The 19,789-nt window shown below is 47.0% G+C and overlaps 1 protein-coding gene across 2 annotated transcripts in view; it reads right to left on the minus strand.

Moving 5' to 3' along the window:
• Positions 1-476: 476 nt before the first annotated feature.
• Positions 477-19,789, minus strand: part of whrnb (whirlin b) — an 81,208-nt gene continuing 61,895 nt past the window's right edge. Inside the window, exons 6-13 of one of the 2 annotated variants that reach the window (XM_035435574.1) lie at positions 14,205-14,417; positions 13,530-13,745; positions 12,447-12,479; positions 9,096-9,167; positions 6,195-6,738; positions 5,486-5,655; positions 4,348-4,470; positions 477-2,933 (exon numbers count right to left, since the gene is read on the minus strand). In XM_035435574.1, the coding sequence (XP_035291465.1) occupies positions 2,751-2,933; positions 4,348-4,470; positions 5,486-5,655; positions 6,195-6,738; positions 9,096-9,167; positions 12,447-12,479; positions 13,530-13,745; positions 14,205-14,417 (1,554 nt within the window). In that variant the 3' untranslated portion in view covers positions 477-2,750. The remainder of the gene's footprint in view (positions 2,934-4,347; positions 4,471-5,485; positions 5,656-6,194; positions 6,739-9,095; positions 9,168-12,446; positions 12,480-13,529; positions 13,746-14,204; positions 14,418-19,789) is intronic. The other variant, XM_035435575.1, reaches the window with a different exon arrangement.

Below are 19,789 nucleotides of genomic sequence, written 5' to 3' on the forward strand. Positions count from 1 at the left end.
GAATGTTTGATTAGGTATGCGAGCACGAGAAAGGGAGAAACGCGGGGTTTTAAGTGCTCGCTAGAGAGACCTTCTGTGCAACTGTGACAGTCACCTCTCACAAGCTGTTATCTGTATTCACTTGTTAAATTACATGAGAGACATCAAAGGCAGCGTTTTGCACACGCTCGTGTAGTCTCTGAGACAAAACAAAACTCCACCACTATTTGCCATAAAACATGGTAAGGTCCCTTGTGGGATTAAAAAAACCCATACACACACACACACACACCGCACAGAATACTGCAATAAACACACTCATTATGGAACACCTAGGCTCAGGTGCGTTCAAAGTTCAGGAAACGATCCAGCTTCAAGGTTTACAGACAGTCCCATATTAAAATTGCACTGTGGAATACGCCATCCGGTGGGCATTGTTTTACACAGCTGCGACGTGACTAAAGGGACAAAACAAAAACACAACAAAGCCATTCGAGGATTTTTTATTTATTTATTGTTTTCTCATTAGCAGGAATGTTCTGCTGTGTATTAAGTCTCCTGTTATTCCCCAGGTAATTCACATGGTGTGGGCTTTTTTGTTACAGATTCATCCTTAGAACACATTCAGCCTCAGGCCAGAAAATTGCACAAATGAAAAAAAAAACGCAGGAAGAGCCAAACCTAAAAGCAAAACTGAATGAGGGGTGGATCATTTACTGTGAAACTGCTGAAGTAGAAAGTTACATTTTTGTCTCTTTATAATGTTATCAAGTTACACTGATATCTCTTTACACATTGGAATCGCTGCTGCAATTGCATTATTATATACAGTATAACACTCCTTTTGGGGCCCAATACGTGCACATCTGCAAAAAACAAACCATGTATATCATATCTTTTCTTAGAAAAATAATGCAAAACCCTTTCTAAACTCATTTTTCATTCAAATCATAAATGCATATTCAAAATATTATTTGTTCAATATTTTATTAGGTCCAAGTTCCTGTTTTGAGAAGGTCACACAGACAAATGAAAACTCTGAGCACACTTCTCTGGCTGGAACTTCTGTCACCATAGTGACAGCTCCATATACCTGTAACAAGCTTACCACTACGGACCCTCTAATCCAAAACTCTTGCCTCTTCATTTTTTCTTACTGAGGAAAACACACACACACACACACACACACACTTGCACATACACATACACACAGACATGCAGTAACGCAAGAAAAAACACATAAATATACATATTATTTAAATTCACATCCAAAAATACACACACAAACACGCACAACAAAAACACAGCATACACACACATGCATACACATACATTTACATACAAAAAACAGTAACTCCAACACACATACACAGTCACACTCCTTTGTTCCCTCAGTAAACAAGTCACCTTTCCGTTGTCCCTCTATTCATCCGCCTCTCCGAAAATAGCCGCCTCCCCCTCCCAGCACACCCTACAATCAACATACACTTTTGGTAATTTCCTCATTTTCTCAATCGCGCCATCTCTCTACCTCTTCATTACAGTCTCATTAAGTCTCCCGCTTTGGATAAAGTGCTCATTTGTTACCGCAGTTCCCTCTGCTGTCCCTCCTGAATCGTAGCGCGTTTCCGAGCTTCTCCGGCGAAAAGGAAAATCGACCCTGTAACACGCGCTCAGGCCCCCGGGCCCGCTTCGGCGGAGCGACCGGTCACGCCACGCTCCGGAAACGTCCGCCGCCGCCGCCGCCGCCGCCAGACTTTTAATTACCGCGGCTCAGCGTAACTATGGAAGCAGGCCGGGGCGCAGAACTCCGCAAGCGAAAGTGAACTCAGCCAATGAGGGAAAGGCAATTAAAGCGGATTGGTTTAAGCGACCCTTATTACTGTAAGAAATAACTGCAATTGGCTAAAGTGATCCTGTTAGCAAAAATAACACCCTCACAGACCTGATTAAGAATCACATCTCTGACCTTCGCATTTTCACATATATATTACTATTTATTTGTACATATATTTTACATATACATATAAGTATATTACAGAGATGTCAGTGCAAATGTGTGTGTGAGGGGCGTACTTATAGAAAATGGCACCCGTAAACACATGTAGAAAACAGTCGATTCTTTGGAGCTGATGAGGTGATGTTATGCGGTGGGGATTCTGGGACGGCGCAAGCTGTTTCTCTGTGGCAGTCCCAGACTGATCCAAAGAAACGCTAAACCCCCATTTAGAGGGAGAGAACGAGAGAGAGGGGCTGTTGCTGAAGCTCTCTCGGCCCATCTGTTGTTGTGATAGTTTTCAGAGTCTCTGTTTCGCTGCTACCTCAGTCCCATGATACTTGGTGTGCTGCGGTAGCTGGGGTTCCGTCAAGATGGGGGGGGCTCACAGTGACAGGAAGTAAGAGGGCACTGCAGTTTGCTCTCCATGATGTCATTGAGTCTTGTGTCCTTTCCCCAGAGCACCCCCCTTCCCTGTTCTTGAATTGGCTGGACATTCATTAATTTGGTCAGCCCAACCTCACAGCCCCTGCTCCCCTCACCTGTGGAGACGAGGACTGAGAGACCTTGGGACACGCCCTGGTGGGCGGGGCCTCTCTGCTGCCCCTCCCCCAGGCCACCCATATTCCTACTTATGGGGAGAAGGATGGGAAGTGTGGTGAAACATCTGCACGAGCCTTGGTCTGTCTTTACCTCGCCTTTCACTGACCCCTCCTTCTCCACACTCCACATCCCCGCCGTCACCGCACCGCACGCAGCGTCTCTCTGGCGCCTCCTACAGGGCCACGTTGAGGTCGGAGACCAGGAAGTCGACGTGGTCCTTCTCTTTGGTCTTGAAGGCCTCGGCGATGAGGCGCGCGGCGTCCCGGTGCTCCCGCCCCCTCAGCGAGATCCCGTTCACCTCCAGGATCACCTGACCCACCTTCAGCTCGCCGCAGTTGTGGGCGGAGCCGCCCCTCTGTACGGAGGAAATGAGGGAGTAAGACACAACGGGCCAGAAAAAAAGCAATAAGAGACGTTCTGGATTTTAGGGATTCTTAATTGTGATGTCTTCTTATTGTTATCATAGGTACCATGTGTCAAGGAAGGTCCAGTGTGGTAACAGTAGCCCATGGTGTGAGTGTCCTCACAAAGCCACTGTAATATAAAATTGTACACACCTCCAGCGGTCTGTGTTCCCTGAAATTTATGGCCACCGCAGTATTGATATGGAAATCTCCTGTCGGCTGAAATGGACATTTGGCATGAAAATCAGGAAGCGCAAAACAAACAAGACGAGCAAAGACAAAGGCTTCATCGCCTCGGCTTCGTCCCCTCTGCATATCTGCGAAAGTGCTGATGAACGATCTCTCTGGTGGAGGGGAAATTAAAGTCCACTAGTCCCAGGGTGTTCGCCACCTCTCCGCCTCTCCTTCTCGCCCCCCCTCCCCCCCGCTCCTTCCCTTAATTATAGAGCGCCTTGTTCCGACAATCCCTCTTTGCTCCTCTCTTTCATTTTGCCGCCCTTGTTTTTCTTTTCCGCCCACCGCACCGCTCAGTCCATCTTTTTCCTTTTGCCCAAAGCAGACGCAGAGCTGGAGCCACCGCCTTTCGCCTTTACAAAGGAGAACAGCCCAGGCACTTGTGTGTTTCGTTGTTACGGAAACAAAATCCAAAAACAAAACAAAAAACTAGCCGAGAGAAAATGAATCACGCGAGCCGCCTGTGAACTCGAACTCGGAAATCAGTCGAGCATGGCCTTGTTCACATAAGCGTTTCCAGAGAATCAGATGAGTCTGTGACATGTACGTGTCACTTTGCGAGCTAACAGGCTGAACAGCAGACACTTCACCAGTGTGATTTGCTTCCAAACCATAGACATTATTTACCATAGATATTTCTCTTCCCCAAGCGATGCTGCAGACAATTGCGTGCTGCCCCGTGAGGTCATTGGTATAGGTCTTTGGGAAGTAAATGGGTGACGTCACAGTCACTTTGTCCATATTTATTAATAGTCCATTGTCTGAACACTGAAACTGTATCTCAAAAGGATGAGCCACCCAGCAGGCCCTTTTCATTGACATACCATCCTGAGACCCCACAGAAAAAAGTAAAAAAAAAAATGTTTTTGGCATAGTACAAATACATGTCTTGGATGATTATTTATTAGTATTAAAATGTAATTGTTTAAATTAATAACATTATTTACACAGAACAATGGGTTTCAGCATAGTAGAATAATGGAATGGGTGAGATTAAGATCTAAACCCATTTGAAACTCATGTCCACTACAGGGGACAAAAATGATATGCTGGGTTTTTGGAGGATATTGCTTGTTAGGTTACGTGGTGCAGGATGCAGCAGAAATGACCCTTGACCCCCATGTGACAGACCTGTATGGTGACGATGCGGGGGAGGGGCTGGCGGGTGTTGGCACCCCCCTCAATGGCGATGCCCAAGGTGCTGGCGCTCTTCACCACGCGGACCAGGGTGGAGGTGGGCTCCAGTAACCCCGGCTACAGTGAGAGAGCAGGGAGGGCACAGTTTGAGACAGAGGGGGGAAAGGAAACACAGTAAGAGAACCCAGGGCTAATAACCCTTTGAAGGGTAGGTTTTTTTTGGAATGTTTTTTTCTAAATTCCAAGTCAGTGTTCTAGTCTAGAACTCCAAAGCATCTAAATTCTAAATCAGTGTTCTAGAACTCCAGGTACCAGTAGTGCTTGTTACATTAGCATTAGAATCTTCAGTAAAGGACATTCTAATCATATATTTGTCATCTCTCACCTTAAAGGGTTAAAGAGCTTCGCCCTTCTAAGCAAACCTCTATGACAGCCTGATAACAGGCTAATCCTTGAGTGTCCATAACTCAATCTCTCAGAGCACCTCTCTCACTCAACATTCCCCTCCACCGTACTGTCCGTCATTTCTGCTTCCTGCTCAGCTTTTGCAATGTTTGCTTTCAAACTTAGTGAGGAAACATCAACCACATTTCTGTTCTTCACAACCTTATATACAACCCTTATATCTCTCCTTTCAGCTATCACTAAATGTTGCACAAACAATGGGGAGTATTCTGTCTGTTTGGCGGTGAGACAATGTTACGCTGAGAATGTTCCCCAGATAGACTTAGGACATATTTATTTTTCCAAAGAACTTTTCTGTCAAAGTCATGAAAAAGTATAGAGGATATGTGTAAACATCAGAGATGATATGTCTCAAATATACTGTAATGCTGCATTTGGAGGCACTGAAACAGCACACTTAAATTAAATTGCTAACATTCATGATGAAATCAATGCAAATGACAATGCACAACTCTAAAAAGAAAAAAACTGAAAAATCTTGACAAAAGTGAATGACATTCAAAGGCCTTCCTGCAATGTTCCTTCAAGCTTCAAGGGGCATCTGGCACACTAGACTAATGTGCACGCTGGGAACGTGTACCAAAACTAAACGTCCTCAAACGAAGCGTTAGATGATTCTCCACTTTGTCCTCCTCTCCTTTCTGTCTCCTCCCTTCTCCTCTCTCACCGGTTTGGTGGAGGGCTCGGCCGATGCGGCTCCCTGTGGCTCCCGCTGTGGGTGCGTCCTGGCAGGACGGGGGCTGCTGTCCTTACTGAGCCCCCCCGACTCGGCGATGTCCACCCCGCTGTCCTCGCTCAGCGTCTGCCCGCTGTCTGACAGCTGCGACAGGGTGGTGCCTGCACGTGTGCAGATGCGCAGTTACACACGGACGCGCAAAAAGCACTAACGCACACACGTGCATAAAGGAACCCACTCACTCATGCACATACACACACACACACACACAAAGGCACGAATACACATACAGTTCAAACAAACATGTGTGTATTTGCACAGAAACAAACACATATGCATGCATGTATGTGTATGTGCATTAATTTAGACACACATAAACACACACACACACACACACACACACACGTGCGTGTGTGTGTGTACACAAACACACAGTACACTTAAACACAAGCACACGCAAACAAGCCTGGCAGTACACTGTAAATACACATGAAATATCTGGAGTATTGCAATTAGAGCTTCTGCGGGTGTCAATCTGCTCATGTTGCCATAGCAGCGTCCACAGGCTTCAGAAATAAATATCACACGCGTTTAACGAGCACCCGATCGATCCTGCTGCGATCAAAGGCTGCCGCGGGATGACAGCGCAGCCTCTGTGGACTGACTGTGTGCATCTGATCCCTCCCCCCTCCCCCCTCACCTCTGGCCTGGGGCAGCGGTCGAACCTCGGTGACATCAGCCTCCGCGCCGGGCCTGTGAATCTCCACCCTGATAAACTGCTGGGCCGAGCCGGGCGAAGAGGGCGGGGCCTTCTCCGGGCTGGGAGGGGCTGGGGTGGGTTCGGGGAGGGAGGGGGCGGGTGAGGGAGGGAGTGAGGGGGCAGGGGGCGGAGGCTGAGGGGCAGGGTGGGCGGGGGTTTTGGGAGATACAGGAGCGGGATTGGCCGTGCTCGGGGACTGCACCCGGGGGGAGGGGCTGACCGGGGGCTGGGGCGAGACGTGGGACGGCTGGGCCACCGCTGATTTGTGTGTGGGAGGGGCAGTGGGAGGGGCGAAGGCTGGGGAGGCGTGGCCACCATTCTGGGGGAGGTTGGAGGCGGAGGGGGTGGTGAAAAGCAGCCCTGACTGGGGCGACCCCGGCGAGGCCTGCTTGGACCGGTCCCTCCTGCTGGGCTGCCTCGAGACCCCCGGGGGAGGAGGGGGTTTGAAGGGGGGCGGGGAGTCGGACGCACACCGCACTTCATCCTGGAAGGAGAAATGCACACACAGCACGCTCTGGTTGTCCTTACCATCAAACTGCACGCCCCCCCCCCCCCCCCATCTCAATTCACCGCTCTCACCTCTGCTCCGGGTCCAGCTGGGCCTTTGGTGTGCTGAGATTAAATGGACTGCATTTATACAGCGCACTTTCAAGCAACTACTGCACAGGGCGCTTTACAATGAATGCCTCTCATTCACCCATTTACGCACACACTCGCACACCAACCGCCAGATTAACTCAGCAAACCAACGTGCTGTTTAAAAACAAAATCAATTTCACTCGCAAAAGGCAGGAGAATGTTGACAGAAGGCTTAGCACCCTGCTGAATACTTTTATGAAGCAAGCCGGATTTAATTTCGTTCAAGTTCAAAACGCAGAGCAAACACTGAAAGCAGTTCAGTTCTCACGCTCCCTCAATTGTCTCTCTCCCTTGCTTTCCTTCTCGCTTGCTTCTCTCAAATCAGTTTTCATGTTTTGGAAAGCTAAACTGAAAACAATTTGTTTCTCTGAAAATACCTAAGTGTGAGCGCTTTTAAGTAGCGTGAGATAAAACACGCAGGTTGTAATGCATCACGTGGCCGGCAGCGCTGCAGCGATTGGCTGAGGCGTGCCGTCGCCCGTGGAAGAAGCAGATTGGTCGGCAGGGTTCTTCCTGCCTCATCACTGAAACGTGACCGTTCCGGCCAACGAGAAACCTGCAGCCTGCCGGCCAAAGCGTAGTCCCTCAGTGCAATGCCGATGACTGCGCAGCTGCTGGACTGCAGAGAGAATATGAGAGGTGGCTGAGAGAACGTGCGGCCTGTGACAAAAAGGAGGGGCCTATGACAAAAACGAGGCATTCCTCGTTCCTAAACTGTAAACAAAACAGGAGAATAAAAGTAGGAATTACTACTCTCCCCTTGAGTTTACGATACCGGTATATGGCTCTCCTTGGAGGAGTTTGAGATTTGACACAGGGTGACCTGGAAATCCGGGGGCGACCCCTGCGCACCTCAGGCAGAAGAACGCGTTTGCTTTTATTGATCTTTTTTATTCCACGAATGGTAAGAAAGTGGCAGGCTGTCTCTAAATCTTTCAGCTGGCAGAGGCAGCACTGCCTGTCCTCTCTCTGCAGCCAGGCTGACTAAGCTGCTCTCTGTGGTCAGCGTTTGGGCTCTCCGTAGGGCGCGCACATTCACTTTGTGCCTTTGTTCCAGTGCCCCCCCCCCCCCCCCCCCCCCACCCACCGACCGCTGGTTTTGTTGCTGTTGCGCTGGCCTGCTGTGAGCTGGGGGGGGCTCTTATTGGCAAAGATTACAGTATTTTAGGGCCTTCTAATGTCCCCCTCCCATTTGCTGGCTCGTCTAGACAAACACACACCCACTATGCCTTTGAGTTTGCAATGAACAGAGAAAAAAACATCATACATATGGTTGATGAAAAAGGACACTTTGTTAAATTTCGTGATGGGGGAGTGGGAGGGGGGGGGGGCTGTGACATCCCCTTTGCTAAAAGCACTATATCAAATAAGATCAATGGATTGATTTAGTAATTGATTCTAAGTTATTCCTATTCTTTGAAAATGTAACTCAGTATTAGCTATAAGTACACTGTAGCATGCAGCCTGCTGTGTAGCTGGTTGGTTGCGTATCATTTATTTAGATGTACGTGCTCTGTTTACTTTCTTATTTTATCCAGCAGAAATGAAAGTGTAGCTGGATGGATGTGAAACGTGCTGAGATTTGCGTGCCCGAACTGCAAATGTTATTTATAACTTTGTTCTATCTAATGTCATAACAGAACATTTCTGTTAATGTTACTATGTACTGAGCAGGCAAATTACCACAGCAGCTTTTCCATAATGCGGACTCTGGCTCTCATTCAAACGCGACCTCTAAATATCAAAGTTCTGCAACTTTTCAGAGTTAGGTTGTCTGTGCAAAAGAGTAACTGGAGTGAAATTAGGTTTGTCTCGTTCCACAGTAACCCATGCAGTTTTCGTTTGACTTTTTAATGGCCTTCGAGGAATATGTCATGGACTCTTTCAAATGAATGGCCTTCTGATGAAGCTGCCAAGTTGTATTTTTGATTGAAAATCTCTGCATGGTTAACCAGTTTATCACATGGATTGTGTTTTCAGGAAAACGAAACAATGGTGACATTGAATTTTGATTCTCACAACGCTGGTTTTCATTTTACAGGATATGTACGGTTCTGAAAAAGGAAAACCAAGCACTTTCAGAACCTTAGATCTTTCACATTTATAATCAAGCTCTTACAGCGTTTACAAGAAAGGGAGCGGAGTCTGTTGATACAAAAAGCTCTGCTCTGAGTTCAGAGCTTCTGAGACTACAGGACTCACCAGAGAGATGTCGGGCAGGGCATTGAAAGCATCTTGTGGCACGTCGATGCTGCCCTCCAACGCGCTGTCATTCTGAAAAAGACGAGAAAGTCAAATAAAAGGAGACAAAAGATGAGTGAAACAATCCAAATCAGTGGTTCTCAAAACATTTACAGAATGCTTTGCAGCAATAAGAAACTAGGAAAACCAAGAAAAGGTGTTATAAACTACTTTCATTTTCATTCATTACTTTAATCGAATGAATCTGTTTATTGGAATGTTGTTTTTTTGTAGCGTAATTGGTGTTCATTTATTTTAATTGTTTAAAGTCTAAACGGTGTGGTGTTAAAAACAGAAGTAAAACGATTTCATTGTCCATAATGCGGTACTGAAATAGAAAACTGTGAGAAAAGGAGCAATATTTTCATGACAATGCAAGAGCAACCACACCTGGACGTGGAATTGCTAGTTTTGTTTCCCACAAATGGAATATTTGTCAGCTGCGTCAGGTTTTGTCTGCAGTAAATCCGTTTGTGTCAACATTGTTTGAATGCCACAATAGGGGGTGTGTCATTAGAAACATTTTGCACTGTGCAAGTTTGGTGGTCAAGAATGTGTTTGTTTTTTTAAAACTGATCCAGACCAGGTTTAAACCTAAACTGCATTTTGCTACAGTATTTTGGTGGCATTATGAATGTACAACAGTGTGTGAACACATACTGTAACACAGATGCCAGAAGCATTTTGTTCATTTCACTCTGACAATTTGATATGCAAGCTATGTTCAGTTATGCAGTCCAAAGTTGGCTATGTGGGCATTGCACCTGTATGGAGTTAATCAATGCAAGTTACTTGAACGAGAGATACAAGGAATTTGGGAGACTGGCTCTACACTTGTCAAATAATGTAAGATACTCATTTGTTACATGCACGTAGGTGCAGTAAATTCTTGTTGTGTCCATTTTTTAGCTGTCACTATGGTAAAATGGAGTACATAATGGGATGCCGTATCAGGCAGTGCAATAGGGAACACTATTTACAGGCAGCAAATTTACAGTGGCTGTTAGGTGACAGTGAATATCCAATAAAATTGACAGTCGCTGTCCAATAAAATTGGCTACTTTCTCCGTACATTCAGCTCAGAACACACCGCCAGGTTTCTTTTATTGGTGAGTTTGACAGGGCTAAGCCAATGACCGAGCTTCGGCATGTGAAAATGCGTTTCAGATGTTTGGACCAGTCAGTGCATCACAATACAGCTCTCAGAAAGTCAGTGCATTCTTGGTTGCATGCTTTATTCTATGCAGCATAGCGGCGGCACTGCAGCACAATGGTTAGGAAACTGGGCTTATAACCTAGGATCGGTTTCTAAGTAGGACACTCTCATTATACCCTTGAGCAAGCTACTTAACCTGACCTGCTTCAACATCTGTATAAACTGTATAAACGGTGCAAATGAGTAAGCAGGGACTGGTTGGCTAAAGAGTTGTTTCTCTAGAGAGAGTACATTCCTCTAATCGAGGTCATGTCTGAAGATATTGAAACTTAGTTGAAGCGATTTTTTTTTGGTTATTTTAAAAAGTGGTATTAAACAAAAACGAACCACAAAGAAACAGGCACTGGCATGTAAATGGAGATAAAATTTGGTAAGGCGGAAATAAATCTATTAAAACTAGTCAACCTTTGTTTTGACATCACAAGTAATGGCTCGTAGAGACGCTGTTAAAAGAGCCTCTCATAACACGTTTGTTCTTTGGCCATGACGAAATTAGCAGTTGGCTGTGGCGCTAATGCACTGTTTTTCAAGGGAAAGAAATGAGCCGATTTGATTGGCAATAATGACACCAAACGTCCATCACACCCACCGTTAATAACTGTTCCTATTGAACCAGCCTCTTTTACAACTACTCCATAGTTGTGCTAAAGCCCAGTGTCACAGAATTACAGAAATTGAGCCGGACACACCCAAATTCGCCAGCGCCTTGTGTTAAGGCTAGCGTATGACAATTGCGCATTGACTCTTAAAATAGGGCTTTTTTCACTCACCCTGCTAGCATCAAAGGGCGGATGTTTATCGTGTAGTTGAGAGCTCAAACTTCTCCAGGCTGCTGCCCTTACATGAAAAGCTATATTTACAATGCCAGCTGTAGAATATTTTTTCCATCACACTGCCTTCTGTTTTAAAACAAAATAAATGTGTAAATTTCCCTTAAGGGTTCTGTACTCAGTTCTGCTGTTGTTCAACTAGGGATGGTGATGAACTTTTGATGACCCAAGACATTTATGATATTAACATTTTAAATTTATTTTTTAAAAATACAAATATCGCCATCCAATGTGGGGCTGTACATGTCCAATTTCCACCCTAATTAGGAAGGTCCAATTGCAAACTTAACCTACTGCCCAATCAGGAGAGGGAACACTGCTGTTCTCTTCCAAAACATGAAACGCGGTGCGGTAACCAAAGTGGCATTACAAAGTAAGCAAGTGAATGAGTGAGTCTTTTCATCAGTAAGGACAGTACCCAAGCAGAACGCAGGATCTGATTAAATTAACCTTAGCCTATCCTTTACTTAGAGAAATAAATGCAAGTGCTGCTTTGGTTCTGATGAGAAAACTTTTAAATTATAGTGATTGCTGAACTTGCCAAAATGTGTTCAAAAAGAGCAAAAGGCTTGCATTTAATTGTAGGTCAAAGTTAAGGGCAAACGCTGAAAAAAAAATGATTGCAGCGATGTTAGTGCGGAAAAACAGGACCTTTAGCCTTTAATACAGCGGTGATTTTAGCCTAGCAGAAGCGAGTTTTGATTACAGCAGTAAAAAGTTAGTGTTAACATTTAAAATAGTTTATACGAGCCCAGAGGGGACGGGATGTGCTCTGCCAGTGTAAATCGCAGAGCTCTGATTCTTGCTGGGAGGGAGGACAGGTCTCCGCTGAGCTGCAGAGAAGCATCAGTGCCCAGCGATCCCTTCATAATCACCGCTCAGTTAATCGCACAGCTCCCGCACACGGGGAGAGAGAACGAGACCGCCGCTCATACGGATTAGCACACAGTACACACAAACACACGCAAACACAAACACACCTGTGTGTGAGGAGGGGTACATACAAAATCAAACACACATACTGTACACACACACTGAAAACACAGACAGATGTGAATGTGCACATAGAGCAGCATTGCAGGGCAATGTTATGTGATAGAAACAGTACATGCAAAGGCCTGTAGAAATAATACCTTCAACAGGGCACACACACACACACACACACACAGACAGACACACACAGACACACACACACACACAATGCAGCATCCCCAGGAGAAGCTCAGAAATCAGGTCCACAGCAAGCTAAATTATAAGGCGGCCTACCTCCATCAAGTCTATCAAGCACAGCAGTCGTTCCTGGAGGGCCGGAGAGGGGATGGTAGCATAAAACAGTACATTTACTCTGATGAATGCAGGATAGTAAAGTCCATCACACTATAGCGCTGATGACATTCAATGCACTTAGATGACCGAGCTCAGACTAGAATGCTTCTGCCCACACTCAAGTTCATCTGAGACACATCTAAAAGTGACTTCTGTGAGAACCCATGGTGTGTCAAAACTGGTACATCTGGTCCCTTCAGACCTTCACTCAGCTAACAAGAACATACATGTCCATATCTGCCCAACCACTACACATACATCCAGAGCTCCACCCAGGGTTATAGACAGAAAGACAGACAGGCAGACAGACAGGATGGCAGGCAGGCAGGCAGGCAGGCAGACAGACAGACAGACAGACAGAAACATAGACAGACAAATAGACAGACAGACAGACAGGCAGGGAGAAACAGACAGACTCATACAAACAGACAGGCAGGCAGACAGACAGACAGACTTGCAGGCAGGCAGAAACAGAGACAGACACAGATAGACAAGCAGAGACAGACAGACAGACAGGCAGGCAGGCAGGCAGGCAGACAGACAGACAGGCAGGCAAACAGACAGACTGGAAGGCAGGCAGACAGACATAGAGAGACTGACAGACAGACAGACAGACAGACTGGAAGGAAGGAGACAGACAGGGAGACGCAGACAGGCAGGCAGGCAAGCAGGCATACAGACTGAAAGGGAGGCAGACAGACAGACAGAGGCAGGCAGACAGACAGACAGACAGGCAGGCAGGCAGGCAGACAGACAGACAGACCGAACGGCAGACAGGCAGGCAGACAGACAGACAGACAGACAGACAGGCAGGCAGACAGACAGACAGACAGACAGACTGAACGGCAGACAGACAGACAGACTGAACGGCAGACAGGCAGACAGACAGACAGACAGGCAGGCAGGCAGGCAGACAGACAGACAGACAGACAGACTGAACGGCAGACAGGCAGACAGACAGACAGACAGGCAGGCAGCCAGACTGGCAGGCCCCTCACCCTCCACCCCAGGTTTGCCACACACCCGTGCCGAGCCCGGCGTGGCGGAGCTCAGGTAGCTGGCGCAGGAGGACGACAGCGTTTCGGGGAAGGAGACGGCGGAGCAGGGGTCGGGGTTCAGCCCTCCGGCCCTCTCCTGCCGGGCCCTCACAGCCTCGACCTCCCGACGCAGGACCAGCCCGTCGTAGCGCTCCAGGTCCTGGGGGGCCACCAGGGCTCGGATTTCAGACAGCAGGGAGAACTGTGGGGAGGGAGGGGAGGGCAGAGATCACTCTGAGCACGTGCCACTCTCAGGGCCCCACGTGGCCCCATTGGCTGGGGAAGTGCGGCCCGCCTCTGCCCCCTGGTAGCTGGGATACCTCCGTCTCCAGGGAGGCAGGGAGAATCGGGCAACACCAGCTGATAGCAATGGGCTCTCAAAGAACATTACACACATGCCCTGAATAAGAAGTGCCTGAACTGCTTAAGTATATACCCAGCTGTATAAATAGACACTATATGTGTAAATGTGCAAAAAAAAAAGGTTGTGTAAGTCAGATAAGATCATCTACTAAATGGCAGTAATGTAATACACACATGGACATTTAAATTTAAATGTCTTAAGCTGAGAGGCGCACATACTCCCTATGACATTTTAAAATAAAGAAAAGAGCAGTGGGCGGGGCTTGTGTACACGCGTCGGCCCTGATTGGGTCCTCACCTTGGCGTGCGTGTTGAGCAGCTCGAACAGCGCCATGACGAGCGCCTCCACGGTGATGTGGGCGTCGCCGTACTCCTTCAGGTAGTAGCCCATGGTCTGCCGCTCCGCCTCCGTCAGCAAGTGGCGCGCCTGCTCCTCCAGCAGGGCCCGGGGCGGGGTCACCAGACTGGACAGGGTCACCTGAGACCCGGCCACGCCCTTATAGAACACTGACTGGAGGTGACACGGACGGGGATGGGGGCGGAGAGGGGTGGACAGAGAGAGAGAGAGAAAGAGAGAGAGAATTTTTTAACATATTTCCTTCACTGACAAATGTGGAAAAGCTGCAAATCCTTCTGGCAGAACAGTCAACAGACACACTCACAGAACAGTATGTTTCAGCCTGTCAAAGCCTCAGGAACAGTGAGTAACCACTGTACAATGTGCTACCTATTCCTATTCAACTTGCAAATATTATAAAACAGTTAATAACTAAATGCGTTCAATAGATTTTTCCCTACTATTTGAAATAGTTTCTTCTCATATGATGCTTTGGCAGTATTTACTGTATGTATTTCATGCCAATGTTGAAATTAATTGACTTGAGAGATGGAGAGAGCGAGAGACAGAACAGTAACAAATAGGCAAATATGTAGATAGAGGGAATGAGAGGGTGATGGGAAAAGTGAAAAGGTGTGAAAGGGAGGAGGAGGCAGACAGTGAGAGACAGATAGATGAAGGAGCAAAATGGATAGTGATGACCGACAGAAAGCAACAATAGTGCAGAGAGAGATGGAATGACAGAATGGATAAGAGGAGAAAAAGATGAAAATTAAGGGGTTGGGGCAGAGGTGGACATAAAGAGAGAGAGAGTAACGATGAGAGAAAACCGATAGAGAAACAGAGATATCGAGGGATTTGCTGGGAGGTTGAGGGGACAGCAATAAAGAAGAGGAGGAACAGGGAAACAGAGCAGAGAGAGGTTGGTGAGAGAGAGAGAGAGAGAGAGAGAGAGAGGGATTGAGGGACATATTTAAAAGTGGAGGAGACAGCAAAGAGAAAAGAAAAAAGAAAGGAAAGAGAAGAAAGGAACAGGAGAGCATGTTTCTTTATTACAGTAAGTGAATCTCTTCACCCTGCCCTAGACTCCTCATTTATTAGTGTGTCGCTGGCCCCTCTAAATCACAGTCCCCTCCACTGTCCTCTGATTAACAGGCCCAGTGAAGGCCAGAGACAGGCTTGTAGCAATAAGCCCTGTTCTGCCATAATCAGATCTGAGTTGAGACCCAGGCTGGAGCGTTCAGTCTTTATGGCCTGCCCTGCTGACCGGGTCCCCACAAGTTACACACGTGTGCACACAGACACACACACACACACGCACGCACCAACAGAATGTACACACACACACTCTCTCTCTCAGTGTGTCTGTGTGTGTGTGCATATGATTGTGTGTGTGTGTGTGTGTGTGTGTGCGTGCATGTGTGTGCAGTGCAAGAGCGTGGGTCCTTGTGCAGGCTGTGCGATGGAATCGATTTGAAGTGCTTTTGCCTGCATGTGCAGTGCCCCATCAGAGAATCAAAACAGAGGTGCATAACTTTCTAGGAAGTAGAAGCAGAGCCATTGTGGTATTCAGGGTCAGGCCTAACACCGCTGGGTACGCTCTAGAGTGGGCAAACGATAAGCCTGGATGGGCTGAGTGCCCCGCAATGAGAGTTCATCAGGCTGCCTGTCCAAGCTGGAGCACTGCAACACAAAGGCTCCAACCCCAACCGGTGTTAGCTTCCAAACCCACACGTTTACAGGCACTGAGAAAACAATGAAACAAGGAAAACAACTGAGATGGGGAGAGCGAATGGTAAGGAACCAACAAGGGATTTACCAGAACAAGGAAAGAGAGAGAGAGAGAGAGAGAGACAGAGAGAGAGAGAGCTCAGCTGCAGGGTGCCGGATTGAAAATCGATTGTTCATAAATGTGGGCAGATTGGAATCCACCTTGGGGGGCTACATCGTGACTTAAGAGTCTGCTGACCGAGCGGAGCCGAAATGGCGACGGGAAAAATCCGTACGGGTTCAGGAACAGTTCAGTTCCCTCTTCCGTTCATAACGTTCCCCAATTTACATAGTGCATCAGAACTGCTGTATCGGTATTACGCAACTTCCCGCGCGTTCTGCTGAAATGTCTGTCGAAGCTAAACTCAACCTTCACTGTGCCAGATGACAGGAGAACTCTCTGAGAAAGAGAAGCATTTGAAGTGAGATTCACTGACAGTTGCAAAAGAGCTCACAATCCATTTTCTTCATGTTAAATGTCTTGTACCTGCCACTGTTGAACCCAGAGTTCATCCTCCAGAACTCCTACCCTATAGGAACTCCATAGCCAACTCAGGAACTCTGTGCTCGTCTCTTCTCTTTTGATTACGATTCATCTTTATGACATTGCAAAAAGCAGCAAGGTTCCACTTGGTGTTTTAACACTGCTTTGAGTTTTGGGGGAAACGACAGTAATGAAACAGGTTTGCCATTGTGTCACACGGGTACTGCCGTACGTGCAACCGTTCTCCAGAGCTCGCTGTCGAAGTGCTGTGCACTGAAGCGGAGAGAGACTCTGCCTCAGAGGTAAAACTTTGCTGGCATGGGATTTTAAAGTAGGCTTGTTTAACTGCTGTCACGGGCTCTCTGGGGTGGAAATCCAATCTAGGCCAGATCAATCGATAAAATACCATAATCACCCTCCATGCGCTGCAACAACAAGCGAGCGCAGTAAATTGGGAGCTCCAAGCTTTCTGTCAATACTCGTGCATTCTGGAGCCAGCGTGACGTCTCTCTAAAGACACCCTGAGTGCTCTCCCAAAGGCCATCAAAGAGACACTCGTACTCACGAGGCTTTGGAGTGAACGTGTGATCACGATCCCAGAGAGCCCTATATTAACCAGATTTGAGAAACCATAAAGGGAGAAACCACACATACCATGAATCTCCTGAAAGTTTGTGTGAGTAAGTTTGTGTATGTAGGGGGTTGCATGTGTCTGTTTGTGCGTGTGCTTGCAGGTGTGCCTCTGCATGTTTGTGTGAGTGCGTGTGTGTGTGCGGGTGTTTGTGTGTAGTTAAAGGTGTGCCTCTGCTTTTTTGTGTGAGTGTGTGTGTGTGTGTGTGTGTGTGTGTTTGTGTGTAGTTAAAGGTGTGCCTCTGCGTGTTTGTGTGAGTGTGTGTGTGTGTGTGTCTTTGTGTGTAGTTAAAGGTGTGCCTCTGCCTGTTTTTGTGAGTGTGTGTGTGTGTCTTTGTGTGTAGTTAAAGGTGTGCTTCTGTGTGTTTGTGTGAGTCTGTGTGTGTGTATGCCATTGCACATACTATATGTAGGTATGCATGTGAAGCTGCAAGAGTGCAAATGTACATGCGCAAGTGCGTATTTGTGTGCAAGCGTGTATGCACGTGAGTGTGTATGTGCAAGTGTGTGTATTTGTGCGTAAGTGTGTGGGCTTGTTTTGCACTGTGTTTGTATTTGTGTGCAAGCGCATGTGCAAGTGGGTGTATATCCGCAGGCGTGTGTATTTGTATATAAGTGCGTGTGCATGTGCATGTGAGCGTGTGGGTGTGTTTGTGCAAGTGTGTGTATTTGTGTGCTAACGCATAAGGTTTTGGTTTGTATGTGCAAGAGCATGTATTTGTGTGCAAGCACATGTGCATGTGCATGTGAGCGTGTGGGTGTGTATGTGCAAGTGTGTGTATCTGCATGCAAGCACACGTGCATTTGCATGCGAGCATGTGGGTGCACATGTGCAAGAGTGCATGTAGGTGTACACTGTGCATGCATTGGAATCAGTGCACACCAGAGCTGAGCCAGATGCTTAATAGCATCGTTAGTGTGGCGGGAACAGAGCGGTTGACTGTAATGATCTATGGGATATGGGAAGTGCCCCCGGCTGCTTTCCCTTGGCCTGTCAGATGTCTGTCCTGTTCATCCATGTGTGCTGACCCTTCAGCCTCTTGCTGACTGCCCCCGGTTGACTCACAGTGTCTTCATACGGCCTATTAAAGACACCAAAACTGATCTCCGACTCTCTGCCTCCTCCGACCACATTTCAGACCAAATCAGACTGCCCTTTCGCTGTCGGCTGAGTGGTGTCTGCAACACCACTTCTGACCAACTGCAGTCCAATGTGCTGCATATATATGCGGTCTGTTGCTGGTACTGCAAACCACAAGTGAAGGAAAAACAAATCAATTAATTCATGCAAGAGATAAAGAGAGAGAGAGAAATAGACTTTGATGGCCCTTTATTAGAACATCACTGTCAATTCATTACACTAGAATAAAGATAAGAATACAATTAAAAACAACCCAAAACATGAATACTCACAGTATGAAACCCAAAATGAACGAAAATAAATAAACCTTAGTCACAAATCATCAACAAAATTTTTTTTTTTTGACTGACCTAGCCCCCTGCCCCCCCCTCCCCCATCATGGCATTGTGATTTCACAACCCTCCTCATCAGCCAGACAAAGAGTGGGAGAGGGAGACAGAGAAAGAGAGAGGCAGAGAGAAAAATAAGAAAACCAGAAACAACAAACCCCCTACTCTTTTCACTGAAAACCCTTAAATGATCCATTCAAAATCAAGGACAGCCCCCTAAGCTCACAACACAAACACCTCATTATATCAAGCCATCTGAGGACAGCACAACTACAGCAACAAGACTGGTGCAAGCAAAGTAACATCACCTGTTGAAAAACTGAAAGTAAAGCCCTAAGCAAATCTGCATGCTGTAATGCCAAGAAAGGGAATTTACCCTGGATTACTGCCTGACTAAAGTGTACAACATTAGAATGAAGAACAGTCAGCGAACGAAGCCTGGGATTGGCTGCCCAGAAGAACACAGTCAGTGAATGCAGCCTGTGATTGGCTGCCCAGAAGAACACAGTCAGCGGACACAGCCTGGGATTGGCTGCCCAGAAGAACACAGATAGTGAACACAGCCTGCGATTGGCTGCCCAGAAGAACACAGATAGTGAACACAGCCTGTGATTGGCTGCCCAGAAGAACACAGTCAGCAAACATAGCCTGGGATTGGCTGCCCAGAAGAACACAGTCAGCAAACACAGCCTGGGATTGGCTGTCCAGAAGAACACAATCAACGAACACAGCCTGGGATTGGCTGCCCAGAAGAGCACAGGTAGTGAACGCTGCCTGGGATTGGCTGCCCAGAAGGACACAGTCAGCGAACACAGCCTGGGACTGGCTGCCCAGAAGAACACAGATAGTGAACGTAGCCTGTGATTGGCTGCCCAGAAGAACACAGATAGTGAACGCAGCCTGTGATTGGCTGCCCAGAAGAACACAGATAGTAAACGTAGCCTGGGATTTGCTGCCCAGAGAGTAGCTAGAGAAGGTAGAGAACTTGTAATTTTGTAAAACACAAATTTGCAGATCTTCTGAGAAGAGGGAAGGAAAGCCAATAAGATGGGCTGAATACTGATCTCACAAAATCAGAAGGAGCAAAATGCATTTATCCTTTATCTGTCATTTTTTATCTTCTTCCAAATTTGGAATGCCCAACAATAATCTGAGGCCCATCTCATCTCCTCCAGAGCACATACTGCCAGTC

The sequence above is a fragment of the Anguilla anguilla genome, chromosome 10 (assembly GCF_013347855.1).
Source record: "Anguilla anguilla isolate fAngAng1 chromosome 10, fAngAng1.pri, whole genome shotgun sequence".
NCBI classification, from domain to species: Eukaryota; Metazoa; Chordata; class Actinopteri; order Anguilliformes; family Anguillidae; genus Anguilla; species Anguilla anguilla.